The 24081-nt window shown below is 34.4% G+C and overlaps 1 protein-coding gene across 4 annotated transcripts in view; it reads right to left on the bottom strand.

Moving 5' to 3' along the window:
• Positions 1-783: 783 nt before the first annotated feature.
• The window catches only part of LOC106883428 (histone-lysine N-methyltransferase 2A), a 47541-nt gene continuing 24243 nt past the window's right edge, over positions 784-24081 (bottom strand). For all 4 annotated transcript variants that reach the window (XM_089338039.1, XM_089338037.1, XM_089338038.1 and 1 more), the window contains 23 exons: positions 23440-23532; positions 22964-23084; positions 21985-22098; positions 21306-21517; positions 19150-21168; positions 17956-18069; positions 17485-17558; positions 16927-17072; positions 16686-16801; positions 15424-15564; positions 14696-14854; positions 13797-13917; positions 13615-13693; positions 8968-13433; positions 7703-7921; positions 7508-7582; positions 6739-6878; positions 5978-6132; positions 5496-5579; positions 5010-5139; positions 4279-4374; positions 2278-2345; positions 784-1570 (listed from right to left, as the gene is read on the bottom strand). In XM_089338039.1, the coding sequence (XP_089194165.1) occupies positions 1465-1570; positions 2278-2345; positions 4279-4374; positions 5010-5139; positions 5496-5579; positions 5978-6132; positions 6739-6878; positions 7508-7582; positions 7703-7921; positions 8968-13433; positions 13615-13693; positions 13797-13917; positions 14696-14854; positions 15424-15564; positions 16686-16801; positions 16927-17072; positions 17485-17558; positions 17956-18069; positions 19150-21168; positions 21306-21517; positions 21985-22098; positions 22964-23084; positions 23440-23532 (9048 nt within the window). In that variant the 3' untranslated portion in view covers positions 784-1464. The remainder of the gene's footprint in view (positions 1571-2277; positions 2346-4278; positions 4375-5009; positions 5140-5495; positions 5580-5977; positions 6133-6738; positions 6879-7507; positions 7583-7702; positions 7922-8967; positions 13434-13614; positions 13694-13796; positions 13918-14695; positions 14855-15423; positions 15565-16685; positions 16802-16926; positions 17073-17484; positions 17559-17955; positions 18070-19149; positions 21169-21305; positions 21518-21984; positions 22099-22963; positions 23085-23439; positions 23533-24081) is intronic.

Here is a 24081-nt window from a genome sequence, read left to right as displayed (position 1 = left end):
AATTAAAATGTAAAAAGAAAAAAAACACATTTTGCCAGCAAATGATTATTACTAGGGTGGAGATGGAGGAGGCAATATAGCAGTCAGGTTTTTTTTAAGAGAGGCACCAACTGCCTAACTCCAAGTTTTAAAAATAAAAAAATAAACTTTAACAGCTATCATGATTAATCACCTCATTCCATAAGTGCTTTATCAGTGATGAATATAAAACGGTGTTTCTCAGAATTACCAAAATCAACATCTATAGAACAAGATAAATTACAACATATGAATAACAACAATATATATATATGTATATACATACATATATATATATATTCATTTTAGGCACTATGGCAAATCTGTGACATAAAAACTAAGATCAGAGACTAAACATAATGAGTGTGCATGTTTGTTCATTAATATGTAGATGTGTGTGTGTGTGTGTGTAATTGTTTGATATTTTATTATACAAGTATAAAATATGTGGATCCCTATCTTTGATGAATAAAAAATGTTTTCTTCTATGTGGGGGATTGTGTGAAACGTTTTAAATAGATTTTACACATTTGTCAAAAAACGTTTTTTTTTTTTTTTTTTTGTCTTTATAAGAATAACAGATAAGAATGAGTGAAGGTAGGATCGAAACTGTGAGAAATTGGGAGGGGGCTTCTATATAGCTTAAAAAGAAAAACTGTGCTGGTAATACGAATGTCTGATTTGAAGATCAACAAAGTGGGGGGTTTTTTTCTAATTACAGCAACATGATCTTCGTAAATTAGAGGTGAAAAGATAAGACCAAAGTTAAGTATTACAATATAATTTATCAGAAAATAGAACAAAGAAACAAAGACAATATTACCAACATGAAAGGAGACTTTTTTTTTTTTTTTTTTTTGTTAAATCTTTCTCAAAAAGACTTATATTTCTAAAGAATAATTCTACAATTTTTCTTCATTGTAATAATCAAGTTTTATAGTTATGAACATTCATTCAAATCTCGCACACATATGTACATTATATACACGCAACGTATGTACATACTTACACACACACATATACTCAAAGGAAAAAAAAAAAAAAAAAAAATGAGTCCCTGGTGAAATCTGATAATAAATAACGTCAGTAAGTAAGAACCGTTTTTGTTATTGGTATTTTTTTTGCTTTTTGTTTGTTTTTGTAGTTTTCGCCATAACTGAAGAAAAATTGTAGAAATTGCCAAAAGAAAACTGGTCTGTTTGACAGAATCAGTTTTTCAAAAGATTCTATTTATAGTAGATTATTTACTTTGAAGAGTGACAAAGCTTTGGTCCATAGAGATTTCCCATCAGGCCAAAACTGGGAGGCCAAAAAATGTGTTTCTTGAAATTTCTCCTTTCTCACCTATCAGCATTGAGTTCAAGAGAAAAAATAATGTAAGCAGAATTGGTGATGGCAGTGGGTGACAGGTATAAGCTAGCTCATCTAGTTGAACAGCAATACATTTCAGTTTAAGTATTTCCTACAACGCCTAGAGCCACAGGTGCAGGCAATTTTGATATCTTCTATGGGAAATTTGTAGTCGTAAGTTAACTCTTCGCCTCGCTTGATGCTGGAAAAGAAAACAAAATGCAGAAGTTGTATAACACAATTCAAATAATTGATTTACATACTGATTGTATCCTAAATCTTAACAGAAATTTCATTTCAGCTAAATATTGTTATTCTGGCAAAACTAGATTACAAAGTTATCTTATTTCTTTATTGCTCACAAGGGGCTAAACATAGAGGGGACAAACAAAGGGATTAAGTGGATTACATCGACCCCAGTGCGTAACTGGTACTTAATTTATCGACCCCGGCGGAATTTGAACTCAGAACGTAACGGCAGACGAAACAGCGCTAAGCATTTCGCCCGGCGTGCTGACGATTCTGCCAGCTCACCGCCTTTACAAAGTTATCTAAAATGTCTGCCAAATGTAAAGTTTATTTATTCACATTGTTTTGAATTAATCATGCATTATTTTATAGCTTTGAGATTTTGATAATGAGCTTAGATTAGAAAGACATTGTAAGGTAGGTATGAAAAGCCACCTTACACCTTCTGCACTTTTTAAACATAAAACAAGCAGAATATTTGGGCTGGATATAAACAGTTTAAATTCTAAGAGGTTAAATGAGAAACTGAATGAGCAAATTTAAATGAATGTATGTATGTATGTAATACAATATTTACTCCATGAAAGATTCAATAATGTATTTTTTATTCCCTAGATCACTTTTAATAGCAGAAAGAATAATAAACATAACAGTACTTACGGTCTCATTGCAAAAATTACAATATGCTTTTTGCCATCAACTTGAATCACTTTAGAATAACAGTTTGGCTGAAACAAACAAATAATGATTTTGTTTTATATTTCTGTAATTCTTAAAGCATAAGATGATTATAGTCTGAGTTGCATTTTTTATTCTATGTTTTACATAACACATGTTGGAGCAGAGAAAAGATTCGTCAAATTAAAAAAAAACGAAAAAACTTTCTAATATACATTCAAAGATTGTTTTAACAATTTACTATTCAGCTCAAAACCATTTTCATATACAGAATCATGTAAAATCATAACACTTCTTGGTAACTGGCTGACTGTTACCAAATCTGTGATCTTGCTCTGCTTTTTAAGACTTAGAATTATCAATATACTGGTCAATACTAAGCAAAGTTGCACTAAATATAAACAAAACACTGATATTTTGAAATGCTGAAATATTTCTTTTTCAATAAATATAGGTGCAGGACAGCTGCTTGGTTAAGAAATTCACTTTGCAACCATGGTCTCAAGTACTACACAGTATCTGAGGTAAGTTTCTTCAAATAGCCTTGGGACAACCATTGCCTTCTCAGTGAATCTGGTAGACAGAAACTGAACAATACTTGTTGTGTAAGTGTGCATCTGTACACACATATTTGTATCCATGTAAATGCTTACATTCTGCACTGAGTTGAACTACAGTAAATAATGCATGTTGACATATCCCTGTTAACAATCAACAAATTGCTCAGTAGTTCTGTACTTTCAAAGACAAGTGGAAGGAAAACTCCCTTACTTGAAAAACAGATAAGGATTAGCAACAGAGAGGGCATCCAGCTGTAAAAACAGTGCCTCAACACAAAGTATTCGTGTAACCCATGTTTGCACAGAAAAAATGGACATAAAATGAACAAATTAAATAAATAAGTTTATGATGAATGGATCAATACAACTGACAAATGAGTGGTGACAGGTGACAGGTGATAGATGAGTGAAGGTAGATGACTAAGTAGTTAATAAAAACAAAGAGTAAGATACTGAAAGGAGTTAATTCCAAAATTTGTGTAAGGGATAAACAATACAACAAATGAATTTGTATGATGGATAAATCCATTTCCATGCTTAATGTATCTTTCAATCTAGCATATTGTTCTTTGTGCCTTATTCCTCAATGCTGTGGAGGCGCAATGGCCCAGTGGTTAGGGCAGCGGACTCGCGGTCATAGAATCGCAGTTTTGATTCCCAGACCAGGCATTGTGAGTGTTTATTGAGCGAAAACACCCAAAGGTCCACGAGGCTCCGGGAGGGGATGGTGGCAAACCCTGCTGTACTCTTTCACCTCAACTCTCTCTCACTCTTACTTCTTGTTTCTGTTGTGCCTGTATTTCAAAGGGTCAGCCTTGTCACATTGTGTCACGCTGAATATCCCCGAGAACTACGTTAAGGGTACACGTGTCTATGGAGTGCTCAGCCACTTGCACGTTAATTTCACGAGCAGGCTGTTCTGTTGACTGGATCAACTGGAACCCTCGACATCGTAAGCAACGGTGTGCCAACATTCCTCAATGCTACTTTGATTTCATATGAAAACATGACAAGGTAATAGAACATTCATTGAATATAAGAAACTTAAATGATAGGAAATGTTTTAAAAACAACCAATACGGCTGTGTGGTTAAGAAGCTTGTTTTGCAACCATATGGTTTGGGGTTCAGTTCCACTGCACAATACCTTGGGCAAATCTATTATAGCCTTGGTCTGATCAATGCCTTGCCTCCCTCCCCATCTCCACTTGACAACCAGCAATGGTTTATTTATGTCTTCAGAATTTAGCAAAAGAGACTACTGGAATAAGTACCAGACTTACAAATAAGTACTGGGGTTGATTTGTTCAACTAAACTTTTCAAGGGAGACCCCACCACCACCACTGCAAGTATGGCTGCAGTCCAATGAATGAGACTATTAAAAAGAAATTTTGAAAAAAAAATAAACCAATAAAAAACTTACATCACATGAATGGTTAATAAAACGGGCAGCGTTACCATGCATGGTTGCATCTACAACTTCTACATCATCAATACGGAACATATAACAACCAATGCCCTGCAAAAGAATAATCAAAGATTTAGGATTTATTTTATAAGCAGGCAGCTTTTTTCTGTGAATCAATTTATAAAGAACAGAGAAGAAAGCCTGTCAAAAATTAGTATTCAGATCACCCTATCAAGTATAAAGGTAAAGACCCCCTTCGGTCATGAATGACCATGGGATTACACCTAGAAAGTTACCCTCCAAGACACAAGTCTGGGCAAGGTTGTTTGTGGAAAACGAACAATTGCCCAGGCATACCAGCCTCCTTTCTCCACACCACTGATGAAACCCTAGAGAAAAGCAAACATTGCAACATGAAATAAAGTGTCTTCTCAAGAGCACAACATACAGCCCAGTCCAGGAATTGAACTCACTACCTCATGATTGTGAGCCATGTGCCTTCACATATCAAATGTAATACTTATTTATTCACATTGTTTTGAATTTTATCATATATTATCGTGTAGCTTTGACATTCTGATGGTGTGAGAGTTTATTTTTAGAATGGCATTGCAGGGTAGGTGTGAGAGGTGTGATCCATTTGGACATAAAACGGGTAGGATATTTGGGCTTGATATGGCTAGTTTGAATAGCAAAGGGTTAAAACAGATCAAAAAAAGCATTTGGTGAAAGACAACTGTAGGTACCTTGCTTTCATAAAACTTCTCTCTTTTATCAGTTAATTCTGCTCGAATGACTTCGCCAGCATACTCAATTACCATCTCTCCAGCATCTATATTTCTTTTACAAAACAAACCTCTGCCATGGATCATAGATCTAAAAATAAATTGACATAAAAAGTTTTATGTAATTAACACAAATGTCTATTCTAACCACCATGTACATTGAGACAGCCGTCTCTGTAAATATTACTTATATATAATAAATAATCTCATGTAAAAGATTGGTCATAATAATTTAAGTCAGTTTATTTCAAAACAGTTCTATTAAACTGTTCAGAAAACCCTGCATCTGATAAGAAACAACAAAAAGGCTTGCTAACTGGAAAGGCTGTAAAACACAACCTCAGAAAGTCCAGTCCAACACATGACAGCATGATAACAATTACTTTCTTTCAGATTCCATAAAATCCAAAAGACATGCTTATTGTACATGTTTAGACTTTAACTTACCTATAAACACCAACCGCTTCACGAGCATGTGCTTGAAGATGGCGAAACCTCATAGCCATTGGAAGGTCCATGCTGGTCGGTCGCCTGGTTTAAGAAAAAAAAAGTTTTTGTTTTTTAATCAATAATGTAAAACAACTTGGGTATTCGAAAGAGAGAGTAGCATACATGAGTGCACAAAATAGAACAAGAGACAGAAATACGCCAATACCAATCATTCAGAGTGGTGGACTCAACAGAGAAAGAGAGAGAGAAGTATGCTACAAGAGCATACAAGATTGATAGCTTGCTTCAATAAAGATTATTTCTGCAAGTGAAATGTTTTATAATCAAAATCAAAATATCCTTAATGGTTGTTTTAATGATGTTACAATATTTCGAGAAAGATTCCCCTTTCTAAATACAAAATGATTTTCACATAAAAATAAGGATGTATATAACTGAGGAAGAGTTTTTGCAATGAATTCATAAAATTTTGAGCTAACCTAGATGATTTCAAAGCCATTTCTTCATCACCAGTAGCATGATTTGACTGAGGACGGTTCCGGTAACGTGACATGAGAAAACTAAACATGTCATATGGTTTCCTTGTACTGAATGGTTCCGTGCGAATACAACCACTTGATGTTTCAGTAGGTTCCTGAAATGAGTAAATTAATATTTAAGAGAGAAATTGTTGCACATATGACAAAATTATAAAAATAAAATAATATAAAAGCTAACATACATATTACAATATCAAAGCACTGATATAAAACCTTTAAAACTGGTCATACTTCCTTAAAATAAGTACATATGTATTTCTGATAATTTATTAAGTTTGCAGTAGACCATTTAGAAACATTGCTTTATAAATTGTGTTAGAATTTTCTACAATTATCTTTAAACACCATATATAATTGTGTATATGGACTCGTATATAATGCATACCTATAAGTAATAAAATCACTTGTGTGTAATAAACACAGATTTTTCTTTAGTATTACAATGTATGGAAAAAATGTTTAGTGAGATTTATTATAATTCTAACACATGTATCCCAAATGAAAGAAGAGGTAAATTTGAAAGTGACTTATGAACTTTTACAACTGTAAACTATAAGTGCATCTGTTGTAAATTCAACATTGAAAATCACATGGACATTTTTTTTCTTTTTTAATTTCCCTTTTCCACAAATAAATATGGAAAACAAACTAAAATAGAATAAAACTGAAAGAAACATTAAAAATAAATATCAATTGCGTACCTGATCATCTTCATCATATTCTCTTGGAGGAGAATGATAGTTAAATTTGTAATTATAACATTTCTTTGCACCATGCAGCTGTTCCAAAAGATATACCACAGCTCGATGACTTACACCAAACATTAGGGCACCATCTATATCTGAAATGAGAGAGTTTAGGAATTGAAAAAAACAAGCGCTACATCAATCAGATATCTGTCCTCCTGTCCCTTGCATCTGAGAACTTGAGAAAGCAATGTCATTACATTTGCATCACCAAAGAACTTGACCGTGACAATGTCCAAACTAAACTGTACAACTATGAGTCTCAAATTATCTCTTGGACAAAATATTAAAACAATTCAGTTGAAGGACATCTTATGAATAAAACACCTACAATTTCTATGTGTGTACTGTAATTTATAAAGACTTCTTCCGGAGAGACTACAATCCCAATATAGCTAAAACTCAAGACAGGGCTTTTACTTGCACTAATGTCATCAAATAACAGATAACTGTACCTAAGAAAAAGTAGCTCAAGAGACAAACCTCTCCATTACAATTATATATAAATTGGTTTTGAGTGCTTTGGTAATATACAACCAAGTGCAGTCCACTGAATCTGTTCCTCCCTCCCTCCCTCTGTTTTGCTAACAAATTCCCTCTAGTATCTAAAACGTTAAGGTGAACATAACTGGAAATTGGGTAAGTTTTCTGTAACAATATACTCCAAATGAACATACGATATTTATCAAAATATATTAACTACATCGACAGAAAAATTACTAACTTGCATAGGATAATTGCTTCCTTTTAGACAAGGCACGGACATCTTGGACAGCCTCATAAACCTGACGCCAAGCATCTAGACAGAAAAGGAAGAAAGAAAAAAAGACATTATTCAAATTCATATTTTGTTTTTCCTTTTTTTACATTGGAAAAAGTAAAGAGAAAACAATGAGAGAAATATAATAATAATAATTACCATCAATTGAATGCGCTCGACAGTAGAAACCATCATCACTAGAAATTTCAAATACAAGATGTGGTAGGTTGAGATCTGGTTTAGGCTGGGGTAAAGGACCAGTCGAGTTTCTCGTTTGAGAACTCATGAATGGAGTTTCCATTACTTCTTCCTCCACCTCTGCAAATGGGGCACCTCCATTCTGCTGATTACCTTCGCGACCTGTTGTCTTCCTTAAATCTGAAGTCATAAAATGTTTTGTCATTATTTTTTAATGTTCCAATCAAACTAATATTTCTAAATTCATTTTTTTCCCCCCTATTTTCCCTTGTATTGTTATATCATTTCACATTGATAGATAATATGGTTATTATAAATAATATGGTTAATACACAATTCTAATTTTTGGCACAAGGAAGAAAGTTAATTACATTCACACACACACACACTGTTCAACTGCTACTCATTTTACTGAGTACCTGAAAGAATGAAAAGCAAAGCTGACCTCAGCAGAATTTGAACTCAGAACATAAAGAGCCAGAAGAAATGCCACTAAGCATTTTGTCAAGCATACAAATGATTCTGCCAGCCCGCTGTACTGGTTTCTCTTAAGATAATAATGTTAATGACGAAGTTCAGCTATTGTTAAGTAATTAAGCATTGAAAATACAAATTATGTTTGCAAATATATTTTGCATTTTCAATGTTTTACTACTTGTTCAATATTGAAATTTCATTGACGCCATAAAATTACTTTGAGAGAAACTGGTAATAACCTTTTAAACTCTTCATACAATATGTCTCTTATATTTTTATCATTAGAACATAAGACTAATGTAAAAATTCCTAGAAAACACATAATGTGCCCTTGTCACAGATATTTAATCTAATAAATGATTGTCAGGCATGGTTGTGTGGTAAGAAGCTTGCTTCCGAACCACGATTCCAGGTTCAGTCCCACTGCACAGCACCTTAGCTGAGTGTCTTCTATTATAGCCTTGAACCAACCAAAATCTTGAATGGATTTGGTAGACAGAAACTGAAAGAAGCCCATTGTGTGTGTGCGTGTGTGTTTGTCTCCCACAACTGATATCTATGTTTACATCTTTGTGACCTAGCAGTTCAGCAAAAGAGACCAATAGAATAAGTACCAGGCTTTAGAAGAAAAAATAAGTACAGAGGCCAATTCATTCAACTAAAAATTCTTCAGGGCATTGCCCCAACATGCCCCCAGTCAGATGACTGAAACAAGTAAAAGCGATAAAAGCTATTTACTAAATACTAACCTCGAGGACGTCTCCGGAAATTTAGGTTTCTTGCTTTTCGCACAGGTTTCTTTCTTAGAGTTACTTTTGGTGTAAATGGGTCAAATACTTTTGAGTCAGTAGCATCTGAAGTTTGATTGGGGGAGTCAGTTGCTGGGGTCAATGTTTGATTTCCGGCATTTTTAGTTGCCTTGTCTTCTGTGTTGTTGTTGGAATCAAATGCAACCGCACGCTCTTCTTTTTCCTTCTGTTGATCTGATACAATTCCATTTTTGCTTGAAATGAATGACAATATGCGCTTTGTTGATTGCAATCCCGCGGCTGATTGCCGTTTGCGTGACACTAGATTAAACTGTTCTTTTTGAGAAGGTAACACTGATTTATTAACATTACTTACTACTTGTAAATCTGAACTAGAACTGAGACTCACCATATTCTGAATAAATTTGCTGCTTTCTTCAACTCCAGATACAATTTTCACTGCATCAGCTGAATCAGCAAGCTGACTTTTATTACAGTTTTGTCTAAAAACAAATGGTGCTTTGAGTCCAGAAGGTTTCACTCTAGAAATCCTAGAATAAAGTTTACGATTAGGGGAGCGTTTATGATTGCTACTTGGTAAAGATGATAGCGATGGACTAGCCATTGGATTTTCAACTATTGAAGTGCTTGTAGTTTGACAACTATCAGATTTGCTAGATACTGTTGAAGCTATTAGAGACGTTTGGTTTGTGATAGTTGGTGGTTGTGTTACTTTAAAAATTTCCTGTAGTAATTTGCTATAATTATATGCTGTGTTTGAACTGTTCGAGTCTATACTAGACCCAGTTACAAATGAAGTGGGAGGATTATTATCAACAAGAATCTTTACAACTGAGCTGGAATTTTGCATAGTAGGCACAGAAGTTTTATGTATAATATAAGGAGATTTGTTTTGCATTGAGCCTTCTTGTAACATCATGGTATTTGGTGCATGGTGCATAGTTGTAGCTGATTGTATCTTAGAAATTGATTCAGAAGTGTTAATGTTCGCTGTAGACTGGAGCTGAGGTACAGAAGTTGCTATAGAAGAAAAAGGGTTGCTTGAGAGTGGCGGAGTAATATTCACCAGCTGGTCAGTAGCAGATGGTAACACAAAACTACCCACATAGTTGATGCTGAGAGTTGGAGTAGGAGGTGGTTGAGATGGAAGCGGAGGAGCAATAGCTATTGGAGTAACAGCAGCTTGGCTAAACACGGGTGATGCAAGAGTTGGTAAGGCAGGAGAAGTTAAGTCTGAAGTGTTGAAATATGGGGTGTTTACTGATGTCAAACTAAGAAGATGAGGAGAGGCACTTTGCATGGACATAGTCAGTGGCTGAACACTTTGGGCAGGAGCCACCACACATGTAGTCTGAGGTTGTACATTACAAACTGTATTACATAATGCCATAGTAACTACAGGTGTGGTTAACATTTGGGGTGCCATACTGTCTTGGCACTGTATTAATTGAGTGCTAGAACTATTTAATTCTGAGATGTGTGATGAATTAACATTTGTAGATAAAGATGCAGTTAAAGATGTTAATGATGCTTTAGATGAGGTACCTACTAAAGAAATAGCTGGGTTGTTAATGTGTGATATTTCTGCAAAAGTATTAATGTTCTTCACAAGATTTGTAGAGAATTCGATAGGTGACTTAGAAATAGAATTATTAAACATTGGTTTGTTTTTATTTAATAATTCTTGATGAGCATTATCATCTGTTTGAGTTTCATCTGAAGACATTTTGGATACGAATTTGGATTTTGCAAGAGGGTCCATAACATTTAATGACTTTGAAGTTGAGTTACTGGCACTAGCATTGTGAAATATTTGGTAAAATAAGCTCTTATGACTACTATCTTCTAACTCTTTACATTTGTCTGTAAATAACTCTCCAAGAGAACTTTCGGTCTTATCATCAGTAATAATGGTATTGTGCTGTTTAACAGATTCAGAACTATTAGATGATGGAAGAATTTCACTGGGAATGCTGTCTCTATCACGAGAGACTGACTGTTTCAGAAAACTAGCTTCACTTATAATTCCGTTGAGTACTTCCAATTTCTGTTTGCCAAGTCTTCCAGACTCTTCATCAACCTTCAATCTCTTCGCATCAGATTCATGACAATTGCCTTCTTTCGGTGGTTTACTGAGCTTTGAAGCTAATTCTGACAACAGATCCAAGTTGTTGCGATCAGTTGTTGATTGTGTGCCGGCAGCGGATTCAGAAGAAACCGATGCATTCTGTTTATCACAGCTTTCTTCGTTTAAAGACAAACCATGATCACATTGAGCAGGTGATAGGGTGGCATCAGAATCATCAGCAAAGCTACTTTCGGGTAGGCAATTAGAGTGAGTTAATTTGTCTTCTTTAATACTAAGATTGGTTTGTGAAGTGCTGTTCTCATTTGACAAATCAAGATCTTTTGATTCAGAATCTCCACAAGATGAACTACACACAATTTGCTCTTCACGATTTTCTGTGGGCTGAGTTTGTTCATTTCCAATCTGTCCACACAAGTCCCCTGACTTCCGACTACGACTTTGCTTTGCTTTATTCTGTATTGAGTCTAAACTTTCAGAATCCAACCCACTCATCGAATCATGTGACCGCTTCCTTGAGTGAATCTTTTTCCCAAAATTCATTTCTGCTTCAACTTCCGCAGCAACTCTCTGAATCAAAGTTGAATTACGCATGGGATAACGGGGGTTTCCAAGGTACCGCCTTGGTGAGCGGAGACCATCTTGATCATCATCTTCTTCTTCACTGGTGCTTAGTTCAAAATCACACTTTTCAACGTGTGTCTCGAAGCTTTCCTTGGTTCTGTAGAGTCGCTTACATGTTGGACATTTGAAAGGTCCTCTCTCCCCCGGACTACTTTTAGCTAAGCTCTCCGCCCTGATCTTCAATGCAATTTTGTCATGCAGAGGAATATCTTCACTTCTTTTAACAACTACCTGTTCTTCAGTTGTAGTTTCAACAGTTGACAATACTGAGAGGGATGATTTAGCACGATCGTCTCTACAGCTCCTAGAAATTGCTTCCAGAGGGCGCTTTGCTAACGCCTGCTCACACATTCTTGAAACTGTTTGTCGCAAAGGGTATACTTTTACAGGTGGAGAGTTTTTAGATTTACCTGAATTTTTCCCTAAATCAAAAGTATCGTTGAGCCAAGTTGATTCAGAACTAGATGTTAAGTCTTGTACTCCTTTATTACAGCTGACTTTATCGAGATTACTAGGAATTCTTGACTTGTCAGCATGCAATAAACTAGTGAGCTCATTTGAAACCATTTTCCTATGTTTTAATATTCCACCACTAGATTTATCTAATTCTAATAGTTTTACATTTTTTTTCGAGCAAAATCTTTTTAAACGTCTTTTGCTATGATCTTTCAAATTATTCTGTGAGTTTGAGGGTAGGGAATTTTTTAGAGCAAGTGCATCAGTGATTGATAGTTTATGTCCAATTATATCTCCTTTAGGTCCATATATCGGAGAAAACCGAGTAGATTTATCATCTTGAAATCTAGATCCTACCTTTGAATATCTATTTTGGGTTTTTTTATTCAGAGGCAACGTTTTTCTATTGAAGCTAATCACTTGAACAGGTTTATTATCGTCTTCAAGGTACATCATCTCTTTGTCGCATTCAGAATGTACCTGTACCTCTGAAATGGCATCAAGTGAACTGTTGATGTTATCAGGTAAATCTCCATCTATACATGATGGTATCACAATAGGTTGCTCAGATGAGCATTCAACAATCTCTGGTTCTACCACTGAGTCAAATTTAGGAGCTTTCATACTATCAAGTTCTCCCTTATCTGATTCAGTCAGTTCAGTAGAGATTTCATTCTCAGTAAAGTTACTATCTGCAGCAAGAAGAGCCTCCCTAGCAAGCTGAATAGCTTCCTCATCTGTCATATCCTCTGCTTCAGCAACAACAACTACAGTTTCCAAATCTTGAGCTCCATCTCCAAACAACAACTTGTCCTCTTCACTAGTGAACACAATATCATCTTCCAAATTCTCAACAACTGCCACCTGGGAATCAACATTTGAGCTTTCTTTCAATACCAAATCTGTTGAATCTTTGGGGTCTGTTGGTTTATCAGAAGAAATATTATTAGATTGTTCATTAGATTCTGGAACTAAATCCTTTTCTTTTTCATTTGAAGTAGCTTTTACAACACTTTCATCATCATTTGTTATACCACCTAAACGACCACAATCTTCAGCACTCTCAGCTGTCAACGTTTTAGATTTCGCAAGTTCTTCAATTTTAGAATTTTCCAGCAACTCTGGATCTTCTATCTTAGTTGTATTGTGTTCCGCAGATTGAAGTTTTTGTTGCTCTTTGTTCGGCTTCTTAGGACATTGTGGTTTTGCAAGGCTAATACGACATGTGTAAACACATCGCTTGTTTGCATGTTTCGTACTCCAATAAACTCGAGTTGATCTATAAAAAAAAAAAAAATTTTTTAATTTTAATAAAATTTTAATACAAACAACCAAACACATTCATGTTAAAATGAATAGTAAAACATAATTGAAAAGCTTAAAGAGAAAAAGAAAAACAAGATAATGCATTTCAAAATTGTCAAACTTTGAAAACATTCAAGTAATGATTATATATTTACCGAAAACCAACTGGAAGCAGCATATCATATCGATCTGAGAGTGGTGTGAGATTTCCTAAGCATTCAACAGTGCAGGAACCTTTATAAAAAAAAAAAAGAAATGAAAGAAGAATAATCAATATATGATTGTGTAATATAAAGAAATTGTTCAAAAAGTTAAGAATAAAGAAAAAATTCTATACCTATAATGACATTAATGCCAGAAGCAGGTAGGCCTTTTACCCAAGATTTCTTGGGATACTTCTGATGATCCATATAAATGCAAACTCTGCGAATCACGTCAAAGTCATTATCTTCAACTAACTATAAAGCAAAGGAACAAACATTGTAAATATGTATTAGTGTGTGGTTAAGTCATAGATAGCTGAAACATCAATAAAGTGAGCGATGGACAAAGGGAAATATTTAGTTGTTTATATACAAAGTAATAAAGAAGATTAGTGATGATATATTAAGCTAAATAATTAATCCTACGTAAAGATGATTGCGTCAATAGCAAATATTGCATTCAGAAAAAAGGTAAGAAAACTGAATTTTTAGGAACAAAAAGTCTGCTACAAGCTACAAAGTAGTTCAGTTTGCTACAACATTCTAAAGAAAGAATTGGTTTCAGCCCATTAGTATTTTGTGAACCTATAACCTAACAAACATTAATTTGCAACCACACATCAGGTACAGGCGTGGCAGTATGGTTACAAAGTTCACTTTGCAGTGGTTTGACATGTGAGGACCAATGGGATGAAAATTCTTTATTTGGAAAACAAATAAGAATTAGTAACAGAAAGAGCATCCATGAGAATGTCAAATTCTCAAAACTACAAGATAGTGCACGATTAATTAAAAGGTATTGAATAAATAAACATTATATTTGATGGAGTAACCTGAATGCTAAAAGGATAAAGGGTGCTGAACAAGTAAAGCTTATATTAGCTTTTAAAACAATACAAATTAATTATTTGGGCTCCCATATTATGGAAAATTCACTTACAAAACATTTTTGTGTCTATTATAGTTTCTGCAATTAACTAATTAAATAAAACTGTGAAACATAATTTAAAAATACTGAAATAGTTTTATTTACATCTCCATCAACTTTGTGTCGATGATTGTAACAGAAGACTTTTTTGTCTTCTTGGAATATACAATATTCCTGTTTGGCACAGAGGAAATGAAAATTGGCAGGACACCCTCTGTGACAGCAACCAACTGTAGCTCCGGGTCTGGTGCATTTGTCACAGCGCTGGAAAAAAAAAATGATAAAAATGAATAATAATCAAATAAAAACAGAGTTAAAGATTTACTAGCTGTTAGTATGAAAGGAAAAATTTGAACTTGAGACCATCTTAACTCTAACACACGGAATATCATTTCATTTTGAATATAAACATGCCATTAGAATTATATATAAGAAACTTTTGTTCAGTAATGTTTAGTTACTAATTTAGCTATAAAACCAGGAATCTGTAAGTGGAAGAGGATAGTTGATTGCTTGACTGGTACTTTATTTTATTAGTCTTGAAAGAATTGAAGGGCAAAGTTGACCCCCAGCAAGATTTGAACTCAGAATGTAAAAGGAAGAGCCGGAACAAATACTGCAAAGCATTTCACCCAACGCTCTAATGATTCAGCCAATCCACTACCTTCAATTCCCCAATTAATAATGAAAAAGTTTATTTTACCAAATCCTTCCAAATTCTTGACTATTTTCAAAAATGAATTAAGTCAATGTATCATTAGAAATACAGTAACAGAAACATTTTAATAAATCATTTTGTTTAGTTTCAACATTTATTCAAATGTAAGTCTTACCATCATTTTGCCTCGACTGATAGCTGGTTGAACATTTTGTAGGGTGCCATCACTTTCTTCCTCAAAAGCTTCAGCTGACCATAAAGCACAATTGACATGGATCCAGTCATCTTGGCCAACATACACGAGTCGACCTTCTTCCTAAAAGAGCAAGAGACGCACAAGACATGTATTCAAAGCAGAAATAAAATTTTACAATCTGTTTTTGACAAAGAAAATAAACTGTAATTAACTAAGAACAAGGGTCAATTTAGTTGGTACACCAAGCTGACTTTCACACTGGCATACGCAAGATCATTTGCATCAAAGCACTCCAAGAGTCTTGATTCTTTATATTTTACTGTGGCCATAGTTTCCATCAACACCAGTATATCTATTCTGACATTTCCCAGCATGATAGTTGAAATGGTCAATACACAAATACACACACACACACACACACACACACATAAGACACAATATATACAGGGTTGGCCAAAAGTCACCAGACAGTAAATCAAAATTCCATAAGTACTATCTGTAATTCTGTACTGACTCGAATGGAAAAACGTGTCACTCAAGAAGGACTTCAGTTTGAACAATTTTCATGATGGTTCATATTTAGATGCTTTTATTAAATTCATTCAGTTGTTAAACATAAATAAATCTTGGAATTAAATGCTCTCGACTTACTGTCAGTTGACTTTTGGTCAACCCTGTATGTGTGTGTATATATATATAATATATATATATATATATATCAGCATTTAGAGTCCATCTTCCTTGCATGCATGGGTAGGACAGTTGACAGGAGCCAGCCAGGTACAAAATCTGCCCAAAGCTACTGTGACTGCCTAGGATTTGCATTTTCATTTTCCTCTACTTTGTATTATTTCACATTGGCTCTCTCTCTATGAGCACTCCGTAAACAGCCCATACTTTCTATAACACACTTAATATTTTATATATATATATACACATACACACGCTTAAAAAGAAAAAAAATACATATCTAATGAAAGCAAGATGCTAGTTTTCTTCACTACCATTTTTAATATTTTAAAATGTACTTGTTGAACTTAATCAATGGTTGTATATATCTGCATTAAAATTCCAATTACTTACGATTATATAATTACTATTAATCAGATATTTTTTGTAAAATTTTTATATATTTTTCTCATTGTTTTCAAGGTTAAATAACCAGTTTAGACAAAGTTTGTGCCCTTGAAATTCTTCAAGAAGTTGATTTTTTTTTTTTTTCAAATAGAAAAATAAAATACCTCAGGATCAAGATCAGAAGTTTTCCAGCAGAGTACACATGTTCGAAAGTCTTCACAAACTTCCACAGCAGTAGAACCTTCCTCCGACTCATTATCTTTGTTGTTATGAGATAAAGCTGGAACAGAGAGAAAAGATCAAAAATAAATCATGGAAAAATGCATTAAAATCGTTTAGAAACTAGAAGTGGGGGAGAAGAAGTAACATTAGTAGTAGAACAAATCTAAAAAAAAAACTACTTACAAAATGAACCTGGTTTTTTATGAGGTGTTGTACAAGTTTTCCTGAGAGGGAAATCATGAGTGGAATAAGGTTGAAATGGTCTTATCATCCACTGGGCATATATATGATCTCCTGAAGGTGGTAGAACAGCGTTTGGTAACATATCCCTAGAAGAAAATATACCAGTCATCAATGTTCTTTTCCAAAACAAATTTGTAATGTGTGATTTCTGTATTATGAATGAAACATGATTTACACTCACAATATAACTTTTTTTTTATCATGGTTTACAACCTAATTATGAGTTTATTACCTTCTTTTCCAGTTCTTAAACTCATGTCTAAAAATCATACGCTATTGATTGAAAATGGAATTTTAATAAATGCAACCATGCTAGGCTTGCATGGAAAGACAAAAAAAAAACCAATGAATAAAATATCAAAATAATGGCACAACAAAGCTATATTCAAAATATCAATAATAACAGTCTGACACTACAAGCAAAAGAGATTTAAAATAAGCTTCCTGTATTAAAATCCATAAATTATAAAGAGTAAAATATTCCAAAAGACTACTTACACAGGCAGATTTTTATTATGATTCCATAATGCACAAGCCTTGACATTGAACCAGGGAAAAAATTTTTCCATATGCTGAGAGAAAAAGAAATATACTTCATGAATTTAGCAAACAAAACTTTTTTTACAAAGATATTGAGTACAGAAATAACTGTGCTTCTAATTAGTCTATGTGGGGGCCTTATTATTAAAACCCTATCCCTCTTGTTACAGTATTTGTTTTTGAATTAATTTTGAAAATAATGAAAGACTTATTAAAACAACTTTGTTTTTATTAACCAAATGTTTGGAACGTAAACATACAATTCTGATGGAAGATTTTAATTTCGATCGTTTTAAAGCAAGGAATTTATATCGTAGAACCAGGGGTGGTTTTAGACAGGCTCTGAATCAAAAAGGCTTATTACAATAAATTTCGAAAGCAAGTACAGTATTGAGTGAAAAACAAAAAGCCGGAATGACTTAATCCCACCTTGATGAAGATCGAACGCACGGAGTTGTTAGCTCTTTTCCGACTCACAGTTTGATCAGCACTGTCACTTAGAGCTGTTTGTATGATCCTCACCATGTCTTCATTGAACTGGTGCTGTTAATAAAAGAAAAACAGAAGTTAGCAAGTAATATTATTAAACCAATCAGATTTCATTAAGTTTGTAATTGTAAAGGTGGGTGAGCTGGCAGAATTGTTAGCATACTGGACAAAACGCTTAACATTTCTTTTGGCTTTACATTCTGAGTTCAAATTCTGCCATGATCAGCTTTGCCTTTTCATCCTTTGAAGGTTCATAAAATAAGTACCAGCCAATTACTAGTGTCAATGAAATCAACTAGCCCCCCCCCTTCTCCAACATTTCAGGCTTTGTGCCTATAGTACAAAGAATTAAATCTAACGTTTTTGGGGTTTTTTGTTTTAAGGAAAGCAAATAATCTAATCTTAAATATAATAATTTTGCTGCTAATAGTTCATTCGATGTGAAACACCCAAAAACATCATATTTTAGAGCATCATATTTTCCTCTTCTATGAATGACAGTCTTCTTTTAATTACTAGTCTCATATGAGAGAGAGAGAGAGAGACAGACAGACAGACAGAGAGAGTGACAGTGACAGAGAGAGAGAGAGAGAGAGAGAGAGAGAGAGAGAGAGAGAGAAAGAGAGAGAGAGAGAGAGAAAGAAAGAGAGAGAGATGAAAGAGAGAGAGAGAGAGAGAGAGAGAGAGAGAGAGAGAAAGAGAGAGAGAGAGAGAGAGAGAAAGAGAGAGAGAGAGAGAGAGAGAGAGAGAGAGAGAAAGAGAGAGAGAGAGAGAAAGAGAGAGAGAGAGAGAGAGAGAGAGAGAGAGAGATGCTTTTTTTGCAGGACACTAGTGGAAAACCAAGCAAGAACTCATTAATGATATACTCCTAGACAATCTGACATGGATATACACAGGTTGGCTGTCCAGCAAAAACTTTCATTGACCACCTCTGTACAGACTGGATGTAGCTCTTTAGAGTTCATGAACACATTGTGGGATCTTGATGGGCAGCATAACTGAGTTGGGCAAATCCAAGAAAACTTGACTAGACGATGACAAATTTGTTTTGATATCTTTGATAAAAAAAATTTTTTTTTTTTCAAGATTTCAAAATTCAAAGTACAAAATGGAAATAAAATAAAATATACTTACAACACTCTGATAGTGAAGTTTATTTATTTTTTCAATAACATCATGGAAATTCTTGGGATATTCCTTCACTTTTTCTGCTTTAAGCGCTAGCTCAGGAATACACTTAAGATTACCATCATCTGAAGTGTAGAGAGATTTATTCTTGCGAGCTTCGGAGAAGAGTTTCTGCCTTTCTTTTTGAAGCGAAGTAGCAACATCTTTGTAATTAAAGTTTGACACATCATCAGAATCTTCAGATGCTGAATCTGTTGTACTATCCTCTGATGGTACAGGAGAAGGACAGTTTGTAGTTTGTAATGAGCTTTGGGCTGTTGAAATACTGTTTGTGGAAGGCGTTTTTGCGGATGAAGAAGTCGAATGAGCTGTGGAAACAGGTGTTGCTGAACATTTAGTACTGTTATTAAAATCAATTTCTTCATCTTCTTCAATTATTGTGTTCAATTTAGAAGTCTCATGTGTAGTTTTATTTTTTTGATTTTTTTGATTTGTACTAAGATTGTTTTTAAATAGCTTGTCTGAAGATTTTGTATTCTTAATATTGTTAGTGTCTTGGTGTGTGTTCAGGCTGTGGGTAGGAGAAGAGAAAACAGGAGATTTATAAATTACTGTGCTAACTGCTGGAGAAGGCAATGATTTTGTTGTATCACTGGATTTAATTACACTGCTAATACAAGAGGTGATGCTAGCTGTTGTTGAAGTGGTGTTGCTAGATGGAACAGTGCCAGGAAACTTTGAAGTTGCTGATCCAGTAATACTAGCTGTTGAAGAAACAGTACTAATAAAGCTACTCCCATAAGATACTGAACTCAACACATTTACGCTACCAACCATAGATACTCCGACAGTTGATGATGTTGTGCATGAAGTTGTAATGTTCGTACAAATCCGAGTTGCATCATTTGCAGTTTCAGTTGTCAGTGGCTGTGACAAGGAAACATCAGTCAAAGTAGTAGTTTTAGGGACGACACCAGACGGTGCATTGTTGTTGGGGTTGTTAAAACTACAAGTTGTTACGCTGCTTACAAGTGATCCATGAGGAGACTGAGCCTTTGTATCACTAAAACATGATACGATATTAGGCGTCATAATAGTGCCGTTTAGAGCTGAAACTGTACTAACTGAACTACTGGAACATACAGTACTTACTGAAGGGATCTTAGGATTATTCCCATATGAAATTGCTTTAGGTGAAAACCCTGAAACATTACACGATTCACTTGTCTGTATACTATTGCTAGGATTTAAATTAGTATTAGTTGAAGGAGACTGTGTTGTTAATGTATTTGCAATAGAAGAACTTTTAGCGCTCACTGTAGTATTAGATGAAACTGGAGTGGTTGGAACTTTACTAGTGCTAGTAATACTGATACCATGACTCCTATTACTAATATTCCTCCTAAAGAAACCAGCAGGTGACATTGGTCCCATTACGAAGCGACAAGCACCGCCTGTCTTTGGGAGACTGACAGCAGTAGTTTTAGGAACAGAACTATCAATAGCCTTTGTTTCTGAATCTTTTGGAGAATTGGTCTGAAGAGAAGAGTTATTTGGAGGAGATGTAACATTAGAAATAACTTCTGAATTTTTGTTAAAACTCTCCAGGAGACATTTCCTAGATGTGCTATAACTGCAAATGGAGTTGTTAAGTTTGTCACTAGAGTGAGTTTGTGAGCTATCACAGATTTGAGATGAAGATATTGAAGTGGCAACCTTGTTGGTGGATGAGTAAGTTGTTACAGCTTCAGACTTAATCAATTTATCACAGCCAGAGACTGAAGAAAAGACAGGGGAAGTGTTTGGAGAGCCAACAACTGTTTTAGTACCAACAACTGAAGAGCTCTTAGAGCGAGGGCTTGTATGAGGAACTTTAAAGACAGGTGCATTGTGACATGGTGAAGGGTCACTTTTACAGTGAGGCAAACCTAGGGAAAGAGAAGTTACTGCGGAGTCATCTTGAGAAGAATCATGATCATCATCACCACAAGTGTTTACTTTGCAATTCTTTGGTTTATTTTTTTTCTGAAATTTAAAAGAAAATATATTTTTTTTAATTAAATTAACAGAAACTAAATAAGTAATTGCTAAAAATGTATTTATTATAAATAACACACAAGTTAATATGGTTAAAATTTTTCCAATATATAACTAAAACATACCTTAAATTTTTCTATTCCTTGCTTGGCAGCCATCGGTCCTAAAAGATGTTGTGCACATTTAGAATGTTGCAAAGCAAGCATAACTCGTTGAAAGCCATGCTGCATTGTTTCTTGTATGATGCACTCCCACTGAGCAGGAGATTTTTCCGAACAAAGTGAACAAATATATTGCACATCTTCTGGCAGGTGTGAAAACATCATATAGAGCTCGTCTAATAAAAGAGTGAAAATTAAAGTTTTTAGACAAATGAATAAGATGTGAATAAATGTCTCAAAATTTTTTTTTTTTACCAAAGATAAGTGAAATAAAAAGATTATTTTCTTTCTCTTTTTTAAAAGTATATTTTGATAATAAGTATACATCTATTCAATATGTAACACATTGTGAAAGCTATGCATTATAAAAAATATGAAACCAGTTACACAAAAGACAAAATGCAATAAAAATCCACTTAGACACAGTCACATAAATTCATAACAGTTACAATAGTTAAGCAAAATACACTGAAGTGTGTTCTACATGTATGCAGAAACAAATTCTTGATTTCCTTCAGTCAGTGTCATTTTTAATATTAGTTTGTATATTTCATGATTATTTAACAAATGGAAGTGCAAATGCACTTTAAACATAGCTCTTAACTGTTCAAATTTACTTCATCCAATATAAATTACTGCATACCTGTGAGTCCAGCACACTTAGAATGCACCCAGCTGTCACAAGAAGAGCACTGCACCATCTTAGAATCCCAGTCATCATCTGTATAGCATTTACGACAAATCGGACAATAGTTTCCTGTTGAAGAAACAAAAATAATATATAACCAAAGTAAAGCACTGAGACAGTAATGTGTGGATAAATTATAAATAAATTCACAAACGCGTGTTTAATAGACGCGCATTTAACCTCACTATATGAACAGACACTGTGGTTAAACAAGACCAGTGTTCTCAAGTTTGTCCTGCTGAAAGAGCATGTAGTTTGACCTCATGGTCTTATTTACAGACTGAACTGAACGCACATTTATCAAATATATATAATCAGAATTCAAAATAATATAAAGATCCTGTAGAGAGAGGTCAGTGGTTTAACCACAGGGATTATTTACTGTGATATATATACATAAGTAAACCTATTCATAATTTAAAATAGCATATAGATTAACATACATTAATCATGGATGTGATGATTGAAGACACTGACATTTAAGTAAATAAGTGCCACGTAATCCAAGTGAAAGGATCATGCGGAAGCAGATGATATGGGAAGATGTGGTGGAAAGCTGATCTCAAGAATCTGAACTTCACAAAGATGAGAAAAAAAGGCAATAAATGGAGAGTCACCAATCTAGAGAATAGCCATGGAAAAGATGTGAAATGAGGTCGATGATATAAGTAAGTACCAAGTATCCCAACAGACAGAAATTGTGGTTCCAGGTTAAAATTCTAGACTATCTATTGCAAATCACTTTCCAATGGATGTTATTATTGATAATGTCAGACTTAACCAATCAAAAGGATAATCACTTTCCAATGGATGTTATTATTGATAATGTCAGACTTAACCAATCAAAAGGATAACTGTATTAGAAATCAGAAATCCTAAAATATTGTTTGTTTCTTATTATGCTTATACTTATAGAAATGTACAATAACATTACCTTTGTCCATTAATTTGCCACATTCATAACAGAGGGAGAAGTCGTGCATCCACGTAGCATTGCCCGAGTTGCCAGGGGTCGTTGCTCCACAGCTCTTACACCGGACACACTTCGTACAGATCTGCCAAAACAAATAGGATAACAAAATAAAGGTTATTTATAAACAGCATACATTATTTCTGATGGCATTTTTCTCTTCTTACATTTCATTTTATTTTACCAATTGACAAGATGGTTCTGAAAAACCTGCATTTGTCTCTAAACTGTTGAAGCACACAACAAAATGCCATTTTAACAACTAGCCACACTGGTTAGGTGGTAGAAGTAATAGCTTCGTTGAGTGTGACAGACTATTATGTAAAATGCAATTGAAGGATGAAATTACAGTAGCTTTGCCATAAGTGTAGTAATAATGAGTTATTTAGTAATCTTCAAGGATCATGTTTTAGATATGAATGGAAGGTTCAAACTCTTACCCATATCTTCTTCTTCTTGGACGGTTTTGTTGGATAGTTAGGACCGAGGCACTCTGGGTGATAGGTTTCGTGACACTTCTTACACTGCAATAGCTGCAATTGAAATATACATATGCAAACGAAATTATTAGAGATACAACAAAATAAAGTAACGAACATTTTAAATACAAAAGATCATTAAAGACTAAATGATGGAAATATTTGTGAAGTACATGACATGCCAAATCAATCTGATAAAAAACTCAGCAGCAAGTTTTGCTTAACATGTACATGCCAAAACATCCAAGAAGGTGTGTGGCTTAGTGGTTAGGGTGTTGGACTCATGATTGTAAGATTGTGGTCTTGATCCCTGGACTGGGTGACACGTTCTTGGGTAAAACACTTCATTTCATGTCACTCCAGCCCACTCAGCTGGCAAAAATGAGTAATCCTGCGATGGACCCAGTATCCCATCCAGGAAACTGGCCCTTATGAGTCAGCATGACTTGAGAAGGTAACCATTTTTTAATTATTTTTTTTTTAATACAAAACATCTAACCATGTGAGGATTGGTAATACTGTTATGTCTATTAAAATAGCAGCACAGGTATCTGCACCACTTCCTAACACTAGTAAGGACAGAGAACTTTATAAATAAATAAA

Source organism: Octopus bimaculoides, chromosome 20 (assembly GCF_046866305.1).
Source record: "Octopus bimaculoides isolate indiv1 chromosome 20, ASM4686630v1, whole genome shotgun sequence".
Lineage (NCBI taxonomy): Eukaryota > Metazoa > Mollusca > Cephalopoda > Octopoda > Octopodidae > Octopus > Octopus bimaculoides.
The sequence above is the reverse complement of the archived record's forward strand: the minus strand, read 5'-3'. Positions and strand labels throughout refer to the sequence as shown.